Raw genomic sequence first — 20,500 nt, 5'->3', positions numbered from 1 at the left:
TACTGAAAATCCACAACAATCCATAAACTTTTAGGGATTATAAAACAATGATTTAATGGCATTCATTTATAAGTGGTTAGAACAGAAGGCTCCCATGCACAAAATGGTGTCCCAGTGGTCCCTGGGAAACGTAGTGCACTCCTGCAGTCGCCATCTCTGTTGTAGGCTCATCATTAAAGAGAAACTGCAAGTCAACAACTAAACGCTAACTATATACACAAGTTCCTCTCCTTTTTAAATAGGATACCATATGCAAGATAAAAAATGTAGTATCAAACAGTAGCTTATTAGGCTATGGATGCATCTGAAATGGAACCCTATTCCCTACATAGTGCACTACCTTTGACCAGGGTCCATAGGGCTCTTGTCAAAAGTAGTGCACTATATAAGGAATAGTTTGCCATTCCAGACACCCTATGTCTGTCAGTATTTCATATGTAACAATGTCGTGTGTTTGAAAGCGGCATATAAAACAACTTTATTCATGCTTCTATTGGGAAATATCTATGTAGGTAGAGTAATTCCTCTGTGACAATGTCCTGTGTTGAAAGCTTATAGAGTGTTCGGGATGAAGGCGTTGAGCTTGTATCCCGTTCCACTTTAGAAATTACTCTGGAACTCCACCCTGGGAAGAAAGAAAATGGAAATATTAGGGATGGAGAATGGTGTGGCGTGAAGGACGTCACGCTGCTTATTCAGCGACTACCACTTCCACCTGACATGACTCGCGCTGAGGCTCGTACCAAGGACCGCTGCTTTGCTAGCACAAGTGACTGCACTCCCGAAGCGTCTTACCAGTCCGCGCCACCGACACGTTCACAATTCTGCGACACTTCAGGCTGGGAAGTTGCACACATCCCCATGTGTGTTGTGCGTGCATCATTTCATGTGTGAGGGTGAGAGATGGAAGACATCGATGGGCAACGGTATGTGAATGACCTAAGAGATGGAATAAATTGTGACCCACCAGTGCAATCTGAGCGCGTGCAGGAAGGCGGACAGCCCCTCCATGACAAGCAGGATGGAGACGGTGAGTGTGGAAAAGAAGACGGTTAGAACTACAGATCCCACGTAGCCCTGCCACGACAGGCTGATACGCATCACACAGAGCACCTCCGACAGCTCTGCAACACACACACACAACTGGTATTGTGCTGTGTTCAAAACAACTGGGAACTCTGAAATCTCTGACTTCAGTGCGTTCGAGACAACCGGTAACTCTTGAGAAAAAGTAGCTCCGACTGAAAAACGGAAACTCTCATCGTTCTAGAGCTCAGACCTGAAGCTCACTGACGTCATGATTTGACCTCGTTTTTTTCTCCAGAGTTCTCCGTTGTCTTGAAAGAACCAGTAGTAGTCTGTCACTTTTCTATTAAGCAAAAAGCATACAAATACATGTGGGTTCTTTTTTTTTAATTCAGTACCAGTCAAAAGTTTGGACACACCTGCTCATTCAAGGGTTTTTCTTTATTTTTACTATGTTCTACATTGTAGAATAATAGTGAAGACATAAACTATGAAATAAACACATGGAATCATGTAGTAACCCAAAAAAGTGTTAAATCAAAATACATTTTAGATTCTTCAAAGTAGCCACCCTTTGCCTTGACAGATTTGCACACTTGGCATTCTCTCTACCAGCTTCATGAGAAATGCTTTTCGAACAGTCTTGAAGGAGTTCCCACATATGCTGAGCACTTGTTGGCTGCTTTTCCTTGACTCTGCGGTCCAACTCATCCCAAACCATCTCAATTGGGTTGAGGTCGGGTGATTGTGGAGGCCAGATCATCTGATGCAGCATTCCATCACTCTCCTTCTTGGTCGAATAGCCCTTACACAGCCTGGAGGTGTGTTGGGTCATTGTCCTGTTGAAAAACAAATGATAGTCCCACTAAGCGCAAACCAGATCGGATGGCGTATCGCTGCAGAATGCTGTGGTAGCCATGCTGGTTAAGTGTGCCTTGAATTCTAAATAAATCACAGACTGCGTCACCAAAAAAGCACTCACACCTCCTCCATGCTTCACGGTGGGAACCACACATGCGGAGGTCATCCGTTCACCTACTCTGTGTCTCACAAAGACACAGCGGTTGGACCCAAAAATCTCAAATTTAGACTCATCATACCAAAGGACAGATTTCCACCGGTCTAATGTCCATTGCTCGTGTTTCTTGGCCCAAGAAGTCTCTTCTTATTGTTGTACTTTAGTAGTGGTTTCTTTGCAGAAATTCGACCATGAAAGCCTGATTCACGCAGTCTCCCCTGAACAGTTGATGTTGAGATTTGTGAAGCATATATTTGGGCTGCAATCTGAGGCTGGTAACTCTAATGAACTTATCCTCTGCAGCAGAAGTAACGCTGGGTCTTCCTTTTCTGTGGCGGTCCTCATGAGAGCCAGTTTCATCATAGCACTTGATGGTTTTTGAGACTACACTTGAAGAAACTTTCAAATTTCTTGAAATGTTCCGGATTGGCTGACCTTCATGTCTTAAAGTAATTATGAACTGTTGTTTCTCTTTGCTAATTTGAGCTGTTCTTGCCATAATATGGACTTGGTCTTTTACCAAATAGGGCTATCTTCTGTATACCACCCCTACCTTGTCACAACACAACTGATTGGCTCAAACGCATTAACAAGGAAATAAACTACACAAATGAACTCTTTACAAGGCACAACTGTTGATTGAAATGCATTCCAGGTGACTACCTTATGAAGCTGGTTGAGAGAATGCCGAGAGTGTGCAAAGCTGTCATCAAGGCAAAGGGTGGCTACTTTGAAGAGTCTCAAATATAAAATATATTTTGATTTAACACTTTTTTGGTTACTACGTGATTCCATATGTGTTATTTCATAGTTTTGATGTCTTCACTATTATTCTACAATGTGGAAAATAGTAAAAAGAAAAACCCTTGAATGAGTAGGTGTGTCCAAACTTTTGACTGGTACTGTGTTTGTGTATATATATATTTAAAACATTTTATTTGATCACCAGGTCACACAAAGACATAAATGATTGTATGTATGTAGAAGAGCGGCTTAAAATGTGTGTGTGTATATATCAGTGCATTCGGAAAGTATTCAGACCCCTTGACTTTTTCCACATTTTGTTACGTTACAGCCTTATTCTAAAATTGATGAAATAAAACAAAATCATCAGCAATCTACTGGGTTCATTATAATACAAACTCAATTCAGTGTAGGGTTGGAAGATGTAGACTATATGCAAATCACAGATGATTGTTACAGTATGGTTTTAGGGTTGTAGTGTGTGTGTGTGTGTCTCGGACATGTAGTTGAAAAAGGACAGGCAGACTCCGAAAGTCATGTGGACGACCCCGATGATAACGGACATCTTCATCTTGTACGAGTTCAGGAACGTCAGGTGGTTGTTGGCCAGCCGCCAGATCTACAGGTCAAAGGTCAGAAAACAGAACACAACAGATATTGTTTTGGGATGTGTCGAATTCAAGTATACCGCAAACAAGACTGTTTCTTTACGTTGAGTTGGTTTCTCTTTTCATTTCTTGTTTAAAGCAGCACAGTACCTAACATATTTGTACGGTTATAGGCTATATATTATAGGTTATAGTTATATAGCCTGTTAGTATTTGCCATTGCAGTGCAATAAAAGGAAATCAAATTGCGTAACGTTAACGCAATTTGGGGCGGCAGGTAGCCTAGTGGTTAAAGCGTTGGACTAGTAACCGCAAGGTTGCAAGATCAAATCCCCGAGCTGACAAGGTAAAAATCTGTCATTCTGCCCCAGAACATGTCAGTTAACCCACTGTTCCTAGGCCGTCATTGAAAATAAGAATTTGTTCTTAACTGACTTGCCTAGTTAAATACATTTTACAAAATGCCATGTTTTCATTTCACTCAGTCCTGAAAAACGTTTTTTCACTGTGCATCACTGTTTCCAGAACCTACTCACTCCAAAGCTGCGTATGAGAGAGCTTAGATACACAGCTTAGATACATGTTGCATGGGGGTTTCCAGTGCCGGCTCATTCAGTATGGAACGAAGACGTTGATTGAGAAAATAGACAAAACCGATACAGATCAAAAGATGGATGGATGTAGTTTAGAGTTAGTTACTGGGTCGATGCCAAATGGATAGGGACCCTGTAACACTCCGGTCACGTTTGGGTCCAGAGTAAGATACTGGTTCTCCCTCAGAGTCTCATCACTCACACAGGATGGAGAGGACAATATTAGTGTGTGTGTGTCTGTGTGTACACATACAGTACCAGTCAAAAGTTTGGACACACCTACTCATTCAATGTTTTTTCTATGAAATAACACATATAGAATCAGGTAGTAACCTAAAAAAGTGTTAAACAAATCAAAATATATTTAGATTTTAGATTCTTCAAAGTTGCCACCCTTTGCCTTGATGACAGCTTTGCACACTCTTGGCATTCTCTCTACCAGCTTCACGAGGAATGCTTTTCCAACAGTCTTGAAGGAGTTCCCACATATGCTTAGCACTTGTTGGCTGCTTTTCCTTCACCTTGCGGTCCAACTCATCCCAAACCATCTCAATTGGGTTGAGGTCGGCTGATTGTGGAGGCCAGATCATCTGATGCAGCACCATCACTCTCCTTCTTGGTCAAATAACCCTTACACAGCCTAGAGATGTGTTTTGCGTCATTGTCCTGTTGAAAAACAAATGATAGTCCCACTAAGCCCAAACCAGATGGAATGGCGTATCGCTGCAGAATGATGTGGTAGCCATGCTGGTTAAATGTGCCTTGAATTCTTAATAAATCACAGACAGTGTCACCAGCAAAGCACCATCACACCTCCTCCTCCTCCATGCTTCATAGTGGGAACCACATATGCAGAGATTATCCGTTCACCTACTCTGCGTCTCACAAAGACACAGCGGTTGGAACCAAAAATCTCAAATTTGGACTCATCATACCAAAGGACAGATTTCCACTGGTCTAATGTCCATTGCTCGTGTTTCTTGGCCCAAGAAGTCTCTTCTTCTTATTGGTGTCCGTTAGTAGTGGTTTCTTTGCAGCAATTCGACCATGAAGGCCTGATTTACACAGTCTCCTCTGAACGGTTGATGTTGAAATGTGTCTGTTACTTGAACTCTGTGAAGCATTTATTTGAGCTGCAATTTCTGAGGCTGGTAACTCTAATGAACTTATCCTCTACAGCAGAGGTAACTCTGGGTCTTCCTTTCCTGTGGCGGTCCACATGAGAGCCAGTTTCATCATGGCGCTTGATGGTTTTTGCGACTGCACTTGAAGAAACTTTCTAAATTTGTGAAATTTTCCGGATTGATTTCATGCCTTAAAGTAATGGACTGTCGTTTCTCTTTGCTTATTTAAGCTGTTCTTGCCATAATATGGACTTAGCCCTATTTGGTAAAATACCATCTTCTGTATACCATCCCTCCCTTGTCACAACACAACTGATTGGCTCAAACGCATTAAGGAAAGAAATTCCACAAATGAACTTTTAACAAGGCACACGTTAATTGAAATGCATTCCAGGTGACTACCTCATGAAACTGGTTGAGAGAATGCCAAGAGTGTGCAAAGCTGTCATCAAGGCAAAGGGTGGCTACTTTGAAGAACCTCTAATATAAAATATATTTTGATTTGTTTAACACTTTTTTGGTTACTACATGATTCCATGTGTAATGTCATCGTTTTGACGTCGTCACTATTATTCCACAATGTAGAAAATGGTACAAATAAAGAAAAACCCTGGAAGGAGTTGGTGTGTCCAAACCTTTGACTGGTACTGTAGGTGTGTCTATCCATTTACCTCCAGTTGTAGTGCTGGAACATAGGTTGCAGGTGCCATCCTGAGGGGAAGGGGCTGAGGCTTCTACTGAAACACTCGTTGTACACAGCTCCGGTGTAGATAGAGAAAAGACCCATCAGCAGAATCAGATACCGACCACCAAACATCATCTGAGAGAGCGAGAGAGAGTTGCTCTTCAATTGGATGAGGTCAAGAGGGGTACAGTGTGTGGCTGGGCCAGTTGAAATACTTCCCTTTCCAACACCCAATTCACATGAAGACAAACCAGAGACAGGAAACCGGGAAGAGGCTCTAGCATCAGCTCCAGTCCTCTGGTCTTTCTCCTGTAGTACCATCCATGAGGAGAGTGGTAAAGGTGTGTGTGTGTACCTCGTTGTCGTTGGTCCTGAGTTTGAGGTCTCTCTCCTGCAGCACCATCCAGAGAGCGGCCATGGTCATGAGGAGGCCGTGGCCCGAGGCCCCAAACATCACCGCAAACAGGAAGGGGAAGGTGATAATGGTGTACACTGCTACGGACGGAGACACAGGAGGGACAAACACAAAAATACGTACAGAGAGAGAGTTAGGGTTGACAGAGTTGGGGGATGCCTGTTGAGTTTGCTGGTGTGTGTGTGTCTACCTGGGTTGACCTCTCTGTATCTGGCAACACCGTATGCGTCTACGATGCTCTGGAAGCCGGCTGTGAAGGAGTTGGTGTGGAAGAGGGTGGGAGGAGGGGTGCTGGGGTCCGGGAGGCGGTTATAGAATGAGTCCACACCACTACCGTTCTTCCTCTGGGGGAGAGAGGGAGAGAGAGAGATATATTCCTGTTATTGCCTAAAGCAGTGGTTCCCAAACTTGTAGTCCCGTACCCCTTAAAACATTCCACCTCCAGCTGCATACCCCCTCTAGCACCAGGGCCAGGGCCCTCTCAAGTGTTGTTTTTTGCCATCATTGTAAGCCTGCCGCACACACACTATATGATACATTTATTAAACATAAGAATGAGTGTGAGTTTTTGTCACAACCCGGCTCGTGGGATGTGACAAAGAGCTCTTATAGAATCAGGGCACAAATAATAATAATAATCAATAATTTTGCTTTTTATTTAACCATCTTACATATAGAACCTTATTTGTTCATCGAAAATTGTGAATAACTCACCACAAGTTAATGAGAAGGGTGTGCTTGAATCCACTCTCACATAGGTACGTGGTTGCAAAGGGCATCAGTGTCTTAACAGCACGATTTGCCAAGGCAGGACACTCTGAGCGCAGCCCAATCCAGAAATCTGGCAGTGGCATCTGATTAAATTAAATTTTCACAGAACCGATTGTTGCAATTTCGATGAGGCTCTCTTGTTCAGATATCGGTAAGTGGAATGGAGGCAGGGCATGAAAGGGATAACGAATCCAGTTGTTTGTGTCATCCGTTTCGGGAAAGTACCTGCGTAATTGCGCACCCAACTCACTCAGGTGCTTCACTCTATCACATTTGACATTGTGCGTAAGCTTGAGTTAATTTGCACTCAAAAAAATCATACAATGATGGAAAGACCTGTGTGTTGACTTCCTACCTGACTTCCCTGTAGCTCAGTTGGTAGAGCATGGTGTTTGCAATGCCAGGGTTGTGGGTTCGATTCCCACGGGGGGCCAGCACAGAAAAAAAAAAAAAATGTATGAAATGTATGCATTCACTACTGTAAGTGTCTGCTAAATGACTAAAATGTAAATGTTCTCTTTGTTAATGCAGACAGAGAAGAGCTCCAACTTCATGATCATAGCCTCAATTTTGTCTCCTTCTAGACTCACATCAAACATCTCCAATCCAAAGTTAAATCTAGAATTGGCTTCCTATTTCACAACAAAGCATCCTTCACTCATGCTGCCAAACATACCCTCGTAAAACTGACCATCCTACCGATCCTCGACTTCGGCGATGTCATTTACAAAATAGCCTCCAATACCCTACTCAACAAACTGGATGCAGTCTATCACAGTGCCATCCGTTTTGTCACCAAAGCCCCATATACTACCCACCACTGCGACCTGTACGCTCTCGTTGGCTGGCCCTCGCTTCATACTCGTCGCCAAACCCACTGGCTCCAGGTCATCTACAAGACCGTGCTAGGTAAAGTCCCCCCTTATCTCTGCTCACTGGTCACCATAGCAGCACCCACCTGTAGCACGCGCTCCAGCAGGTATATCTCTCTGGTCACCCCCAAAGCCAATTCCTCCTTTGGCCGTCTCTCCTTCCAGTTCTCTGCTGCCAATGACTGGAACGAACTACAAAAATCTCTGAAACTGGAAACACTTATCTCCCTCACTAGCTTTAAGCACCAGCTGTCAGAGCAGCTCACAGATCACTGCACCTGTACATAGCCCATCTATAATTTAGCCCAAACAACTACCTCTTCCCCTACTGTATTTATTTATTTATTTTGCTCCTTTGCACCCCATTATTTGTATTTCTACTTTGCACTTTCTTCCACTACAAATCTACCATTCCAGTGTTTTACTTGCTATATTGTATTTACTTTGCCACTGTTAAAGTTGCGTCAATTCGATTCTGGTATCAGAACAAAATAGTCAGCACATAGTAACTTCTGATTTATTTGTACTTTAATTAATGCAAACCCGTGTATGGTAAATATGTGGTTCGTATATACGGGCTCACTGAAACACCACGCAGGGCAGACAGAGAACTGAAATGTCATCACAAGTTCTTCTTTAAATACTTCTTGACAGACGTAGTTCCCACTCCTTGCTGGGCCTGTCAGAGTAGAGACTGGGTGTGGTTTAGACTTACTCCAGCCTATCGTTGGCGTGCAGGTTGGTCCCAACCTCTTGACGCATCACATGTTGCCTGGCGTTGGATCTTATCTTCTTAGTGTATACTCAAGAGTCAGCAACCACTCAATTTCCAGTGATTTACTTATACTGTTGTTTCTCCACTCTACCTGTTCCTCACATGCTCCCCTTGTGATGGGTTTCACAACCTCCTATCACTAAGACAGCTGCCTACACCTTGTTACACAATGCACAGGTCTCTAAAACCCCTACATTGCAACCATGATCTTGTTATTGCTGTTGTTCAGCAAAAAGCTCTTGCAAAACCCTGTTTTAAAGCATCAGCATTCTGTCCACATGACCCACCATCACATGAGCCACTTACTCTAACATATATCAGTATTCAGTTATCTATAGTTTATATACTTAATATTGTAGCATAGCTTCCCCGGTATATTATATAAGTTATGCAAACAAATAGCCAGTTCAACCCTAACACCACCATGGCCTTTTTTTGCCTTTACCTCCCTTATCTCACCTCATTTGCTCACATTGTATATAGACTTATTTTTCTACTGTATGTTTGTTTTACTCCATGTGTAACTCTGTGTTGTTGTATGTGTCGAACTGCTTTGCTTTATCTTGGCCAGGTCGCAGTTGTAAATGAGAACTTGTTCTCAACTTGCCTACCTGGTTAAATAAAGGTGAAATAAAAAAAATAGCTGTACACATGCCCGTCAAATAGAGATGGTTGACCATTTCATCGAAATGTCTTCATCGTAGGGTGATAGCTAGCTACGTGAACCAAACATGAACTTCTGTAACTTACCGTTATCTAGCTAGCTCGCCGGTTAGCTATCTGTTAGCTTTGGGGATGTTATCCCAGCATTTCTCCCTCAAGCAAGTGGGATGGTGCAACGTGCACTATGCAGAGATGTAAACAAGGGACTACAGTACAGATGCCCGTTAGATAACGAAGTTAGATGGCTGAAACTATTTGAGGGTGGTTTTTTTCTCCTTTGTCTTTCTTCTGTGTCACACTGTTCCACTCTCAAACTCACGTGAAGTCTCCAACCGTTCTGGTACTGTCCTATTTGGGACAGTGGTCCTATTTGGGACAGTGGACCTATTTGGGACAGTGGTGTTGTATAACAAGAGGGCATGTGTAATAAGCATGTAACAGACAACACAATGAGAGCGGATTGGATTATTTTGATGTTTATTGATTGATGATCCAAAAAACAAACAAAGTCTTCACCTAGCAAAAGATGTGTAAAAGAAAAATGCATAAAACAGGCATTTCATGAACAAAGTGAGGAGGGACAATAGGATAATAAAATAAAGATAAGGGGAAAAAACAGTGAAATGGAACAGAGGGCTTAAAAAAATACAAATATTAGAATTTCATCAAATCAATGGCATCACTTACCAGCTAATCAAAATCATTCACATTGTACAAGAAACAAAATGAATAGTTTTTTTTAAAACGCGAAAATGGAGAATAGAAGGCATGAAATCAACATGAAATCCACAAGCTGTAAAGACTAAGACCACATTCTGATACTGTTACGATATTAATCAAAATAAGATGGCACTGAGCTTCAAAAATATATATATATCTACAACAACAATGTTCACTCTAAAGTCACCTCTGTGTTTGTGCTCCCTTGTGTGTGTGTGGTATGGGTGGTCTTACAAGGTACTATATACACATTGATGAAAAGACATGGTCTATAATATGCTTGTATGGCTCTTGGTGTGATTCAGTCAATGCCCAAGTCCTAAATGGCACCCTATTCCCTTTATCGTGTACAACCTCTGACCAGGGCCCCTTTCAAAAGTAGTGCAGCACTATATAGGGAATAGGGTGTAATTTGGGACACATCCCATGGCTCTCGGCCTAGTGGTTAGAGTGTTGGGCCAATAACCGAAAGGTTGCTAGATCGAATCCCCGGAGCTGACAAGGTAAAAATCTGTCATTCTGCCCCTGAACAAGGCAGTTAACCCACTGTTCCTAGGCCGTCATTGTAAATAAGAATTTGTTCTTAACTGACTTGCCTAGTCACTTTAACTATATGTACATACTACCTCAATTGGGCCGACCAACCAGTGCTCCCGCACATTGGCTAACCGGACTATCTGCATTGTGTCCCACCACCCGCCAACCCCTCTTTTTACGCTACTGCTACTCTCTGTTCATCATATATGCATAGTCACTTTAACCATATCTACATGTACATACTACCTCAATAAGCCTGACTAACCAGTGTCTGTATATAGCCTTGCTACTCTTATTTTAAAATGTATTTTTACTGTTTTATTTCTTTACTAACCTACACACACCTTTTTTTCACACTATTGGTTTGAGCCTGTAAGTAAGCATTTCACTGTAAGGTCTACACCTGTTGTATTCGGCGCACATGACAAATAAACTTTGATTTAGTTAAAGGTAAAATACAACAATGCCATATACAATAGGATTGTTGTATGACATATTTTGGGTGCATTCTAGTAGCCTGGAATCCAAACTGATATGCTCCGTTTCACCATTGTTAAAACCTCTACGGGATTGGTGTCCCCCCCACGGGACGGGCACGCTAATGCGATTAGCATGAGGCTGTAAGTAACAAGAATATTTCCCAGGACAAAGACATATCTGATATGGGCAGAAAGCTTGAATTCTTGTTCGAGTTTATTTTTACAGGGACAGTGCACATTAATCAACGTTTCAGTAAAAGTGCCGGTTTTAACCAACCGGCTAATTTTCAACCGCAGTCCCTGGGCAGGTTGTTAATCTAACTGCACTGTCCAATTTACAGTAGCTAAGAATACCATGCTATTGTTTTAGGAGAGTGCACAGTTATGTACTGAAAATGTTTCAATAAACCAATTAGGCACATTTGGGCAGACTTTATACAACATTTTGAACAGTGATGCAATGGTTCATTGGATCAGTCTAAAACTTTGCGCATACACTCCAAAATCTAAATGGTACCTAAACTGCAATAATACATTGTGGCCTTTCTCTTGCATTTCAAAGCTGATGTTTTTTTTGTTCCATGTTTTTTTCTTTGTATTAACTTTTACAGATCTAATGTGTTATTCTCCTACATTAATTTCACATTTCCATAAACTTCAAAAGTGTTTCCTTTCAAATGGTATCAAGAATATGCATATCCTTGCTTCAGTTCCTGAACTACAGGCAGTTAGATTTAGGGATGTAATTTTAGGCGAAAATTTAAAAAAAGGGTCCGATCCTTATTATTAAGAGCATATCAGTTAAAAATCCATTCTAATATTCTAGCCTCAGTTTATTATCCAATCTAGCTGCATTTCCCTTCTGATCAACTGCTGCAGGGTTTTGTGTGTCCCCCAGATGAAATCCTTTTCCCTAGGGTGCCATTTGGGACACAGCCAAAGTCTCTACCCATGCATACATCATCAGAGAGGCCAGCCAATCAGAGACATCCATCACTCTGCTCATATGATCTTTGATCCATGTTGTTACAGGCTGTAGAACTTGAGGCTCCTGTCCATTCCAGTGGAGGTGAGGAACTGGGCGTGCTCCCCAAAGGCCACACCTGTCACCACCCCAGTGTGTTCTGGGTAAAGAAAAACAAAACTTTAACAGGCAACATTTTTTTGACTTGAAATCAACTCAAAAGCATGAGTTGACGCACACCCAATTAAGTTGGGGAGGTGCTGATAAACGAAATAGTAAAACTGAAAGATTTTTTGTTGTTGAATATTTCATAAGGTACTGCATATACACACTTGCTATTATCGTCATCCAGCCAGGCACTTTGAAGACCCACCTCTAGACAACTGTTTCTGTCCCAAGCTAACTCATCACCACTCGCCATTGCATCTCTAGCAGTACGACACACACAGTGCATTCTCTTACCTGTGAAGTTGAGGACCTCGGACCACTGCTTACAGATGTAGACCCTGATGTCAGTGCCACCCACAGCCAGGTAAGTCCCACTCTGGTCAAACACCAGGGACTTCACCTGAGGGAGAGGAAAGAGACTCACATATCATTTCTCTAAATTTACAGGGTAGTTCAGTACAAGGAGATTACAGTATTCATACAGAGTAGACCGTTGCTAGCCTGGCTGCCAGTCGGTTTCTGTTCTCTTGCAACCTCCTTATGGAATTTTCATGCCAGTGACGGAAATGGAGATGGCAAGAGCACAAACAGATGTGGGACCAGGCTAGATTGTAGCACGACTAGCTTCTGAATGTCCAGTGTACAGTCTACAACGACTGTCTCTCAAATAGCAGCGGATTTCTTAGTGCACTAGGCTCTGGCCAAAAGTAGTGTAGGGAATAGAGGTCATTGCAGACGTGCACTAATTTTCTGCTCTTCTTACCTCGTAGTTGTTGTCCAGGGTGATGGTTTTGAAATTTTTTAGCTTCCTCAGATCCCAGAGCTTCACTGAGCTGTCCTGTGCACCTGGAGACATGAGAGAGGAGGTGAGGTGAGCAGGGCCAAACATTTACTTTTTGATCCACCAGCCACTGTGTCAAGTAGTTAAAAAAATAAAATCATCTACCAGCCACTCAGATTTTCTTTAACCAGCCAAAATATTTTGTTTCACAATAATTACACCAACAAAACATGAAAAAACAGATGAGCATGCTTTGTAATGTTTCTAAAACAAATGTAGAACTAGTAAGAAGTAGTGGTATATTGTTTCATTTCTTTTGTGACCCGAGTCTTTTAACCAAAATATCACAGATACATAAATGTTCACCTGCCCCTTTAAGGTGGAGGTTGCCATGGTAACGTGACTCAAGTCATGTTTGTGCCATTGAGTCTGACTAGAAGATACATTGTCCTCGTACCTAGCAGTTGAAACTCGAACATTAAAAAACAACCTAGCTTGTGAATGTAAACAATGTAAATAACCAAGAAACAAGGACAAAGTCTCACTTCAGTAGACTTTAATTTCAAGTAAATTAGACAAACTTTTATACCTGTGTGCAGCGCTTCTAAAAATTAATCTTTCAACTCAGCTCTTCACATGCAGTTTTGCAACACAAGGTGGGATAGGCTACAGGATTTGTAGTTCTCTGACTTTAATTTACCAGCTCTGAAACAAAACGGCAGAAATACCTAGAAAACAGCCACTGAATCATTTATTTTTGCTATAAATGTGATCATACATATTTTTATTCACAATTGGCTCAGTGTTCTGTCACTCATGGGGACACTACGTCACCACAAAATCTACAGGGAGAGCTTGAAAATTCAAGACCCTTGGGTACTGCCATAGATTTACATTATAAGTGCCCATCCAAGAAGGCTCAAGGTCATTGGCCACTGATAAAATTACGTTAAATTAAGTTATATCTACCGTAGCTTTGATATGACTGATCATGTCCACATCATACTTTCAAAATCTTAGCTAACAAGATAGACAAGCAGTCGTCATTATGAATCAAGTCGACAATCTACTGGCAAATCCTTTTCCATGCTTGTCATATGAAGAGAAATTATAGATAAAACGTATCGGTGCTCATCGGCCATAAACGTTACACAACAAGTTGGAAATAGCAAATTCAACAATGAGTGGTTTGGAAGTAATCACTATCCTGCTATTCAGTGGAGTGGGTGAGTGGTCCAAGTCTGGGTTTAAAGTCTCTTTTCCAAGCTTGAAAGGACAAACATTCACATGGTCATGAGCCAGAAAAGGTTGAATACATTGGCTATGCTGTCAACACAGCATGACTTCTGCCAAACTTCAGTGAGATCAAGACGACTGGGAACTCTGGGGGGGAAAAAAAGAAAAAAAAGAGCTCCGACTGGGAAAATATGTTTTGAAAGGTCATCCAACTCGGAGTTCCAAGTCGGGAACTCTTTATAGAGCGCCGACCTGAAGACCACTGACGTCATGATTCGGCTTTTTCCCCCCCAGAGTTCCCAGGTGTCTTGAAAGCACCATAAATCCAGAGAATGCCAGACTTTGATGAGAAAGTTTTCCCACAAAAAGGACCACCGAGCCACCTTCCTGTTCAAGTGAGCACAGCTCAACAAGTTGAGTCCAGCAATGTATTGTATGCTGCTGCATAAATGATGTAATATTCCAGGGAGATATGTATACTGTAGACCAAAAAGTAATACTAAGTGTATGTTGTGTAGTAAGCTATTAGTAGCCCATGTGCCTCACCCTAATAATCTGATCCCTAACTTAGCCTACTGTTCTGACTTGTTGGTGCACATGTAGCCTATAGCCTGTTTTAGTGAAATGTAATTGAATATTGTAAGAAATGGCATTGTCTGCTTAGATGCCCCCTTTATTTATCCTACGGTTCTGACTTGGTGTTCAGGGAGAACACTAAGAACGGCCCATGTTCTGAATTCTGTCATGTGTACATTTCAGAAGTGCTGAACAAATAGTTATATTGACTACGTCTGTCCTAGCTCGCTCATTAATGTCTTAATCAAAATTACAGATTGCCTCTTGTCCGCTCGTCGTTCGCTTATGCCATAGTTTGTACATCTCAATTGTCAGTAGAAACCACATTTGTTAAAGCAAGTCAGCCATATCAGTTATGTTTTTTTTTTAAAAAGGCAGTTTTGCTGCTAGACAAAGCTCTGCTAATACAGGTGTAGCGGTGGTAAGGATTCACTCCATGGTGCTGAACAGAAAGCTCAGCTGTTGAGACAGCTTTATGTAGGTCAATTTGTAAGTCGCTCTGGATAAGAGCGTCTGCTAAATGACTTAAATGTAAATGTAAATGTAGGCCCTAACAGTTTGTGGGCAGATTTTGTCACCGTTAAAGTGCAATTAATGTATTGTTTAGTGTTGTGTTGTGGCTTTTCTGGCCTGCATCCCAAAAAATGAGGGGGAGTTTGCCCCACCAAGATTTACATGCTAAAATCACCACTGGAGGTGAGCAATAATGTCTAACAGTGTTTACACAAAGGAATAAAGACAACTTCACACACAGTCGCTCACTCACAGAGAGTGTAACAGAGACTGACACACACACAAAGCTGATCTTCTCTCTCACGTGTGCGCTCACACATACACACTTCTCTCACATACACACTTCTCTCACAAACACACAGCAATCTCACCTGTAGCCAGGTAGTATCCGTTCTCAGAGAAGGCGATGGAGGTGACGGGGCCGACGTGGCCGGGGAAGTTGGCCACGTTGGTGCGCTCCTTCAGGTCCCAGATCTTGATCTGAGAGTCGGCCGTCCCCGTCCCGAAGATCAGACCGTCAGGGTGGAACTGGGCACAGGTCAGAGCTGGAGGGGTACAGGACAGGATGTGCAAAGAACATGTATTTGCAATGTATCCGTGTGCTTTCGGAGAGTACAGGGGACTGGGTGGTTGGAAATATTGTCTTTTATTTCGGTTACTCCAGTTAGGTACTAGGTCAGTCAATTCACAGGGGGGAGGATGGATTAAATGTTATTGTTTTTTTGTCTGTCTATTTACATAGGAAAGACAACCTGGCATTTAGGGGGCTTGATATGTGGGAAATGATTTGGTGGGCTGACCCCACAGTTAGGAAATGCTACTTTTGGATACCGACAGACAATTAGGAGGAAGCTGGTCCCTAGCAACATGTGGTCAATAAAATGTCTTGTCCCTAGCAACAAAACGTCTTGTCCCTAGCAACATGTGGTCAATAAAACGTCTTGTCCCTAGCAACATGTGGTCAATAAAACGTCTTGTCCCTAGCAACATGTGATCAATAAAATGTCTTGTCCCTAGCAACATGTGGTCAATAAAATGTCTTGTCCCTAGCAACATGTGGTCAATAAAATGTCTTGTCCCTAGCAACATGTGGTCAATAAAACGTCTTGTCCCTAGCAACATCTGATCAATAAAATGTCTTGTCCCTAGCAACATCTGGTCAATAAAATGTCTTGTCCCTAGCAACATCTGGTCAATAAAATGTCTGGGAAGACAAAGAGACGGGTCCAACGGTGTGGTCCAGCGATTAGAGCTGCCGCAATCGCCATGGTTCAAATCCAGCCCACTGCCATTTCACTCCCCCTCCCACCCTGTGGCAGACTAGTGTCCTGTCTAGGGGGTGTACCTATACATCAAGCTGCCTCACACCACAGAAACAGGATATATGCTCCTGCCCTATGGGCCGTTCTGGCTTGGACAAGGCTACTTACGTACTCCGGTCTCCTCAATAGAAATGATAAAGAGCGGGAGAGAGAAGCACTCACCACATCCTGCAGCCTCATCAGTGACCTTGGTGAGAACACGACCTGTTTGGATGTCAGAGAAGGCCCAGTACTGATGGAGAGAGAAAAGGGACGAGATAGTAAGTAGATAAAGAGGGGGAGACAGTAGATTAAAAAAATTAAGTCTTCACATAACATTCTTGACATCCAAATCCATGTGTGTTTTTCGTATTTGTGTGTGTACATGGTGTGTGTGTGTGTGTGTGTTACCTGATCCTCGGAGGAGCTGAGCAGGTAGTCTCCGGTGGCGTGGAGGGAGAGCCCGGTGACGCTCGCCTCGTGAGCCCGCACCACCTGGACACAGTTGCCCCCGGTAACGGACCACACGCGGATAGTGCTGTCTGGAGAGGCCGAGAACACTACCGACTGGAGGGAGAGAGGGAGAGTACGCAGAGAGGGAAAGGGGGGAGCAAGAGAGAGAGAAATTGTTGTGGTAAGGGATAGAATTAGAGTAATTCCAGTGCAAGAGATTGCTGCGGACTATGTGAATGGAGAGTAAAGGAAAGGAAGTGTGTGTGTGTGTCTCACCTGAGAGGGGTGGTAGATGACAGAGGTGACCTTCTTGGTATGTCCTTTCAGGGTTGCGATGATCTGCTCCTCCTTCTTATCAAACACCACCACGTTCTTATCAGCCCCGCCTGTAGAGGGAGACAGAGAGGTTAGGGGTTGGGTCCCAAACGTCACCCTTCTGGTTAAGAGCAGTGCACTATATAGGAAATGTAGGGTGTGCCATAGTATTTTTGGTTTCCTCAAGGGAAGGAGGAAGCATTTTGATGGAATTCACACAGAAACAATGTGTGTGTATATCTACAATGGGCAGTGGACTGTGTGTGTGTGTGTGTGTGTCTCACCAGTGAGCACTTTGTTGGTGTCGGAGGGACACAGGTCCAGAGACAGGATCCCAGGCACACTGGCACTGTGGAGACCCTGACAGACAGACACACAGAGAGACAGGAAGAGACAGAGAACCATCATTTAGAGCTGTGTTCAGTAGGAATGAAATGGAAGAAAAATAATCTGAAACAGGGAGGAACCTTTCTGAACGTGCCCAAGGTTTGAAGAATAAAGTGTTCCAACACCAGCCATAGCTAGAGGTCACACACACACACACGTACTCACAGCATGGGTAGCCACTTGTCTGTACTTGCTGAGGTCCTCCGTTCGGACCAGCTCTTCTGGAACCGTCTTTCCTCTCTGTGGGAAGAGAGAGACGGCAGAGGTGAGGTTTGGACAAAAAGGTATCCTAGCATGGCTACGTCCCAAATGTCACCCGACGGCCGCCGTTCAAAAGTAGTGCCTCACGTAGGGAGTAGGGTGCCACTGGGGACACAGCCCATAGCCTATACTAAGCTGACAACTGGTTGGACATTAGGTTGGTTCTTCTATGAATAGCAACAGGGAAGTTGTTTGAAAAGGACTTCTTTGGCGTTTGGAATAGTTACCTTCTTTCTCTCCGTGGTCAGGACAGTGGCCTTGTCTTGCAGCTGTGGAGAGAGGCGGACATCTTAGTATATGCCACTCTGTGCTGTGTAGTGTGACGGCATGGTTGATTGGTTATTTCAAGGTTTGATACACCACAGCCTTATATGGTACTATTTGCAATATCATTCCTCTTGTACTGTGGATGTGAATGTATGTGAGGTCATCGCTTACCTTCTGTATGATCTCTGGTATCATTCCCACCTGCTCACTGACCTCCATGGGCTCTCCTGCACCTCCAGCCTGCGAGATGAAACACAGAATCAATAACAAACGAGAATGGTACATTCCTTATTAGAAAATGTGTATTTGCGTCAGCTGTTAAAAAATCATATTTTTATGGACGAAATAGATACTACAACTTTACAGGTCTCACTTAGACCGAAGACTTCAATCGAGAAACAGACTTTGAGCTCATGCGAACCAGTTGACTATCAATTTAAACATATTGACTGAGGGCTTTGAGCCAATCACTGACCGTGACATGGGGCTGGGATGCGACTGCCTGAGCCACCACCAATCCCGCCTGTGGCTTCAGAGTGGCCAGAGCTACGGGGAGAGAGAAGGGTAAAACATAGCAGAGGAGAAATGAGAAGTGACACCCCATGGCCACTAACGTCCAAAGCTGTTTCCAGATGAACATAAGAGTGTGTGCAAGTATGCTTTCATGTGTGTCTGTCTATAATACTGTGTGTGTGTGTGTGTGTGTGTGTGTGTGTGTGTGTGTGCGTGTAAGTGAAAGAGTGTGTAGGTGTATTAGAATGTATAATCAGAGTGTACAAGCATGTGTGTGTATATAAGTGCATAATGTGTGTACACAAGCGTGTGTGTGTGTGTGTGTGTGTGTGTGTGTGTGTGTATATATATATATATATATATATATCTATCTCACCCTCTCTGGCAGCAGTGACCTCCTTGGTGAGACGGGCGATGACCCTGCAGGCGGCGTCGTGCTGGTAGAGGGCGTGGCTTAGTTCTTGACGCGTCGTCTGCAGCTGCTGCCTCAAGGTGAAACTGTGGAGCATCACCGCATCCTGAGAGAGAGAGAGAGAGAGATCGTTTTAGAAGGGTGGGTGTGTGTGTCTCAGTTCAGACACAGCGAAGGGGAGTGTAGCCGAGTATACATGGACTCACCCACTCGTCCTGCAGAGCTTTGAGGATGGCTGGGATGCTAGTGGATGAGGGAGCTTTGGGTCTGATGGGGTGAGAGACTGAAGCGGGGGGGGGAGACAAAGATAGCTTAATGTAGTGAGATATCCCCTGACTAGTGGGGTTACCATTGTTGTTGAAGTGGCAGAATGCACTCTAGCCTAGAGATCACCGGGCGCCATGCAGGAATAGTTGGAAGTCAAATAATATGGATTACCCTTATTGTGTTGACTTCAGCTCAGCATCAGATCTGAACACACTCTCCTCCATGTCTCCCTCACCTTTAATGTCTATCAGCTGCTCCTCGGACAGAGGCTGGCCATTCATAGGGTCTGCTCCATTCTCAGCTATGTACTTCTCAATCAGCCGCCGCTCGAACACCTGGTTGGACACCGGCGACACGCACGGGTGTTCCGGGACCTCATTTGATACTGGATGGACGGTAGAGCGAGAGGGGTAAATGTGCATGCCCGCAATTACAATATAAATACGGCAAACGTAACCCTAGTCAGAAGATGGAAGGACACATTACCGTTAAAGTGTATTTTGCAGATATAACACCAAAGGTGGCTTGCAAATTGAAACGTATAACATGCATATGGTGACAATAATAAGGGAAGGTTCTAGAGACATTGTTATACACAAACATACGTGATATTTTCGGTCTGTGTACCGCTAACGTTCCGGAAGGGCAACTCGACTCATTCATTCATTTGAACTTACTTGCACAAACCAGGGACATTTTCAGTAGCTAGCTAAACCTTCGTACTCCAAGATCACCGTATCAGTACAGATAAATGAATGTTCTTCGGATCCAACTGTAGCCTCTTTTTGTGTTGATTGTAAATATAATAATAATCCGGGTAAATAAAATGTTGATGTATTAATTTTTCTTTCCGTATTCACGCACGTTGATCCGCGGCTGCGCGTGTCGGGTGCAGCTCCGACTATTGCATGCTGGGATAGCATGAGTCTTCCGACCCCGCCCCTAGTCTGAGGTCCCCAACAAACTATAGTGCTATTCAAAATCCTTGGGACACTCGTACCCTAAACCATAACCATTTTAAATGTTAACTTCAATGAGGGTAAGGGCACCCCAAAG

The 20,500-nt window shown here is 43.3% G+C and overlaps 1 protein-coding gene and 1 pseudogene across 1 annotated transcript; both read right to left on the bottom strand.

Moving 5' to 3' along the window:
* Nucleotides 1-28: 28 nt before the first annotated feature.
* Nucleotides 29-12,024, bottom strand: LOC115191601 (V-type proton ATPase 116 kDa subunit a-like; annotated as a pseudogene).
* Nucleotides 11,843-20,364, bottom strand: LOC115191862 (pre-mRNA-processing factor 19-like). The gene is made up of 16 exons (XM_029749839.1): nucleotides 20,122-20,364; nucleotides 19,680-19,829; nucleotides 19,384-19,460; nucleotides 19,142-19,283; nucleotides 18,728-18,798; nucleotides 18,424-18,492; nucleotides 18,213-18,254; nucleotides 17,890-17,964; nucleotides 17,622-17,697; nucleotides 17,299-17,408; nucleotides 16,981-17,136; nucleotides 16,753-16,822; nucleotides 15,640-15,813; nucleotides 12,926-13,008; nucleotides 12,457-12,562; nucleotides 11,843-12,154 (listed from the first exon to the last, which is right to left on the bottom strand). The coding sequence occupies exons 1-16, from the start codon at nucleotides 20,138-20,140 to the stop codon at nucleotides 12,057-12,059; spliced, it is 1,518 nt and encodes a 505-aa protein (XP_029605699.1). The 5' UTR covers nucleotides 20,141-20,364; the 3' UTR covers nucleotides 11,843-12,056.
* Nucleotides 20,365-20,500: the final 136 nt, after the last annotated feature.

Source organism: Salmo trutta, chromosome 4, assembly GCF_901001165.1.
Source record: "Salmo trutta chromosome 4, fSalTru1.1, whole genome shotgun sequence".
Classification (NCBI taxonomy): domain Eukaryota; kingdom Metazoa; phylum Chordata; class Actinopteri; order Salmoniformes; family Salmonidae; genus Salmo; species Salmo trutta.
The sequence above is the reverse complement of the archived record's forward strand: the minus strand, read 5'-3'. Positions and strand labels throughout refer to the sequence as shown.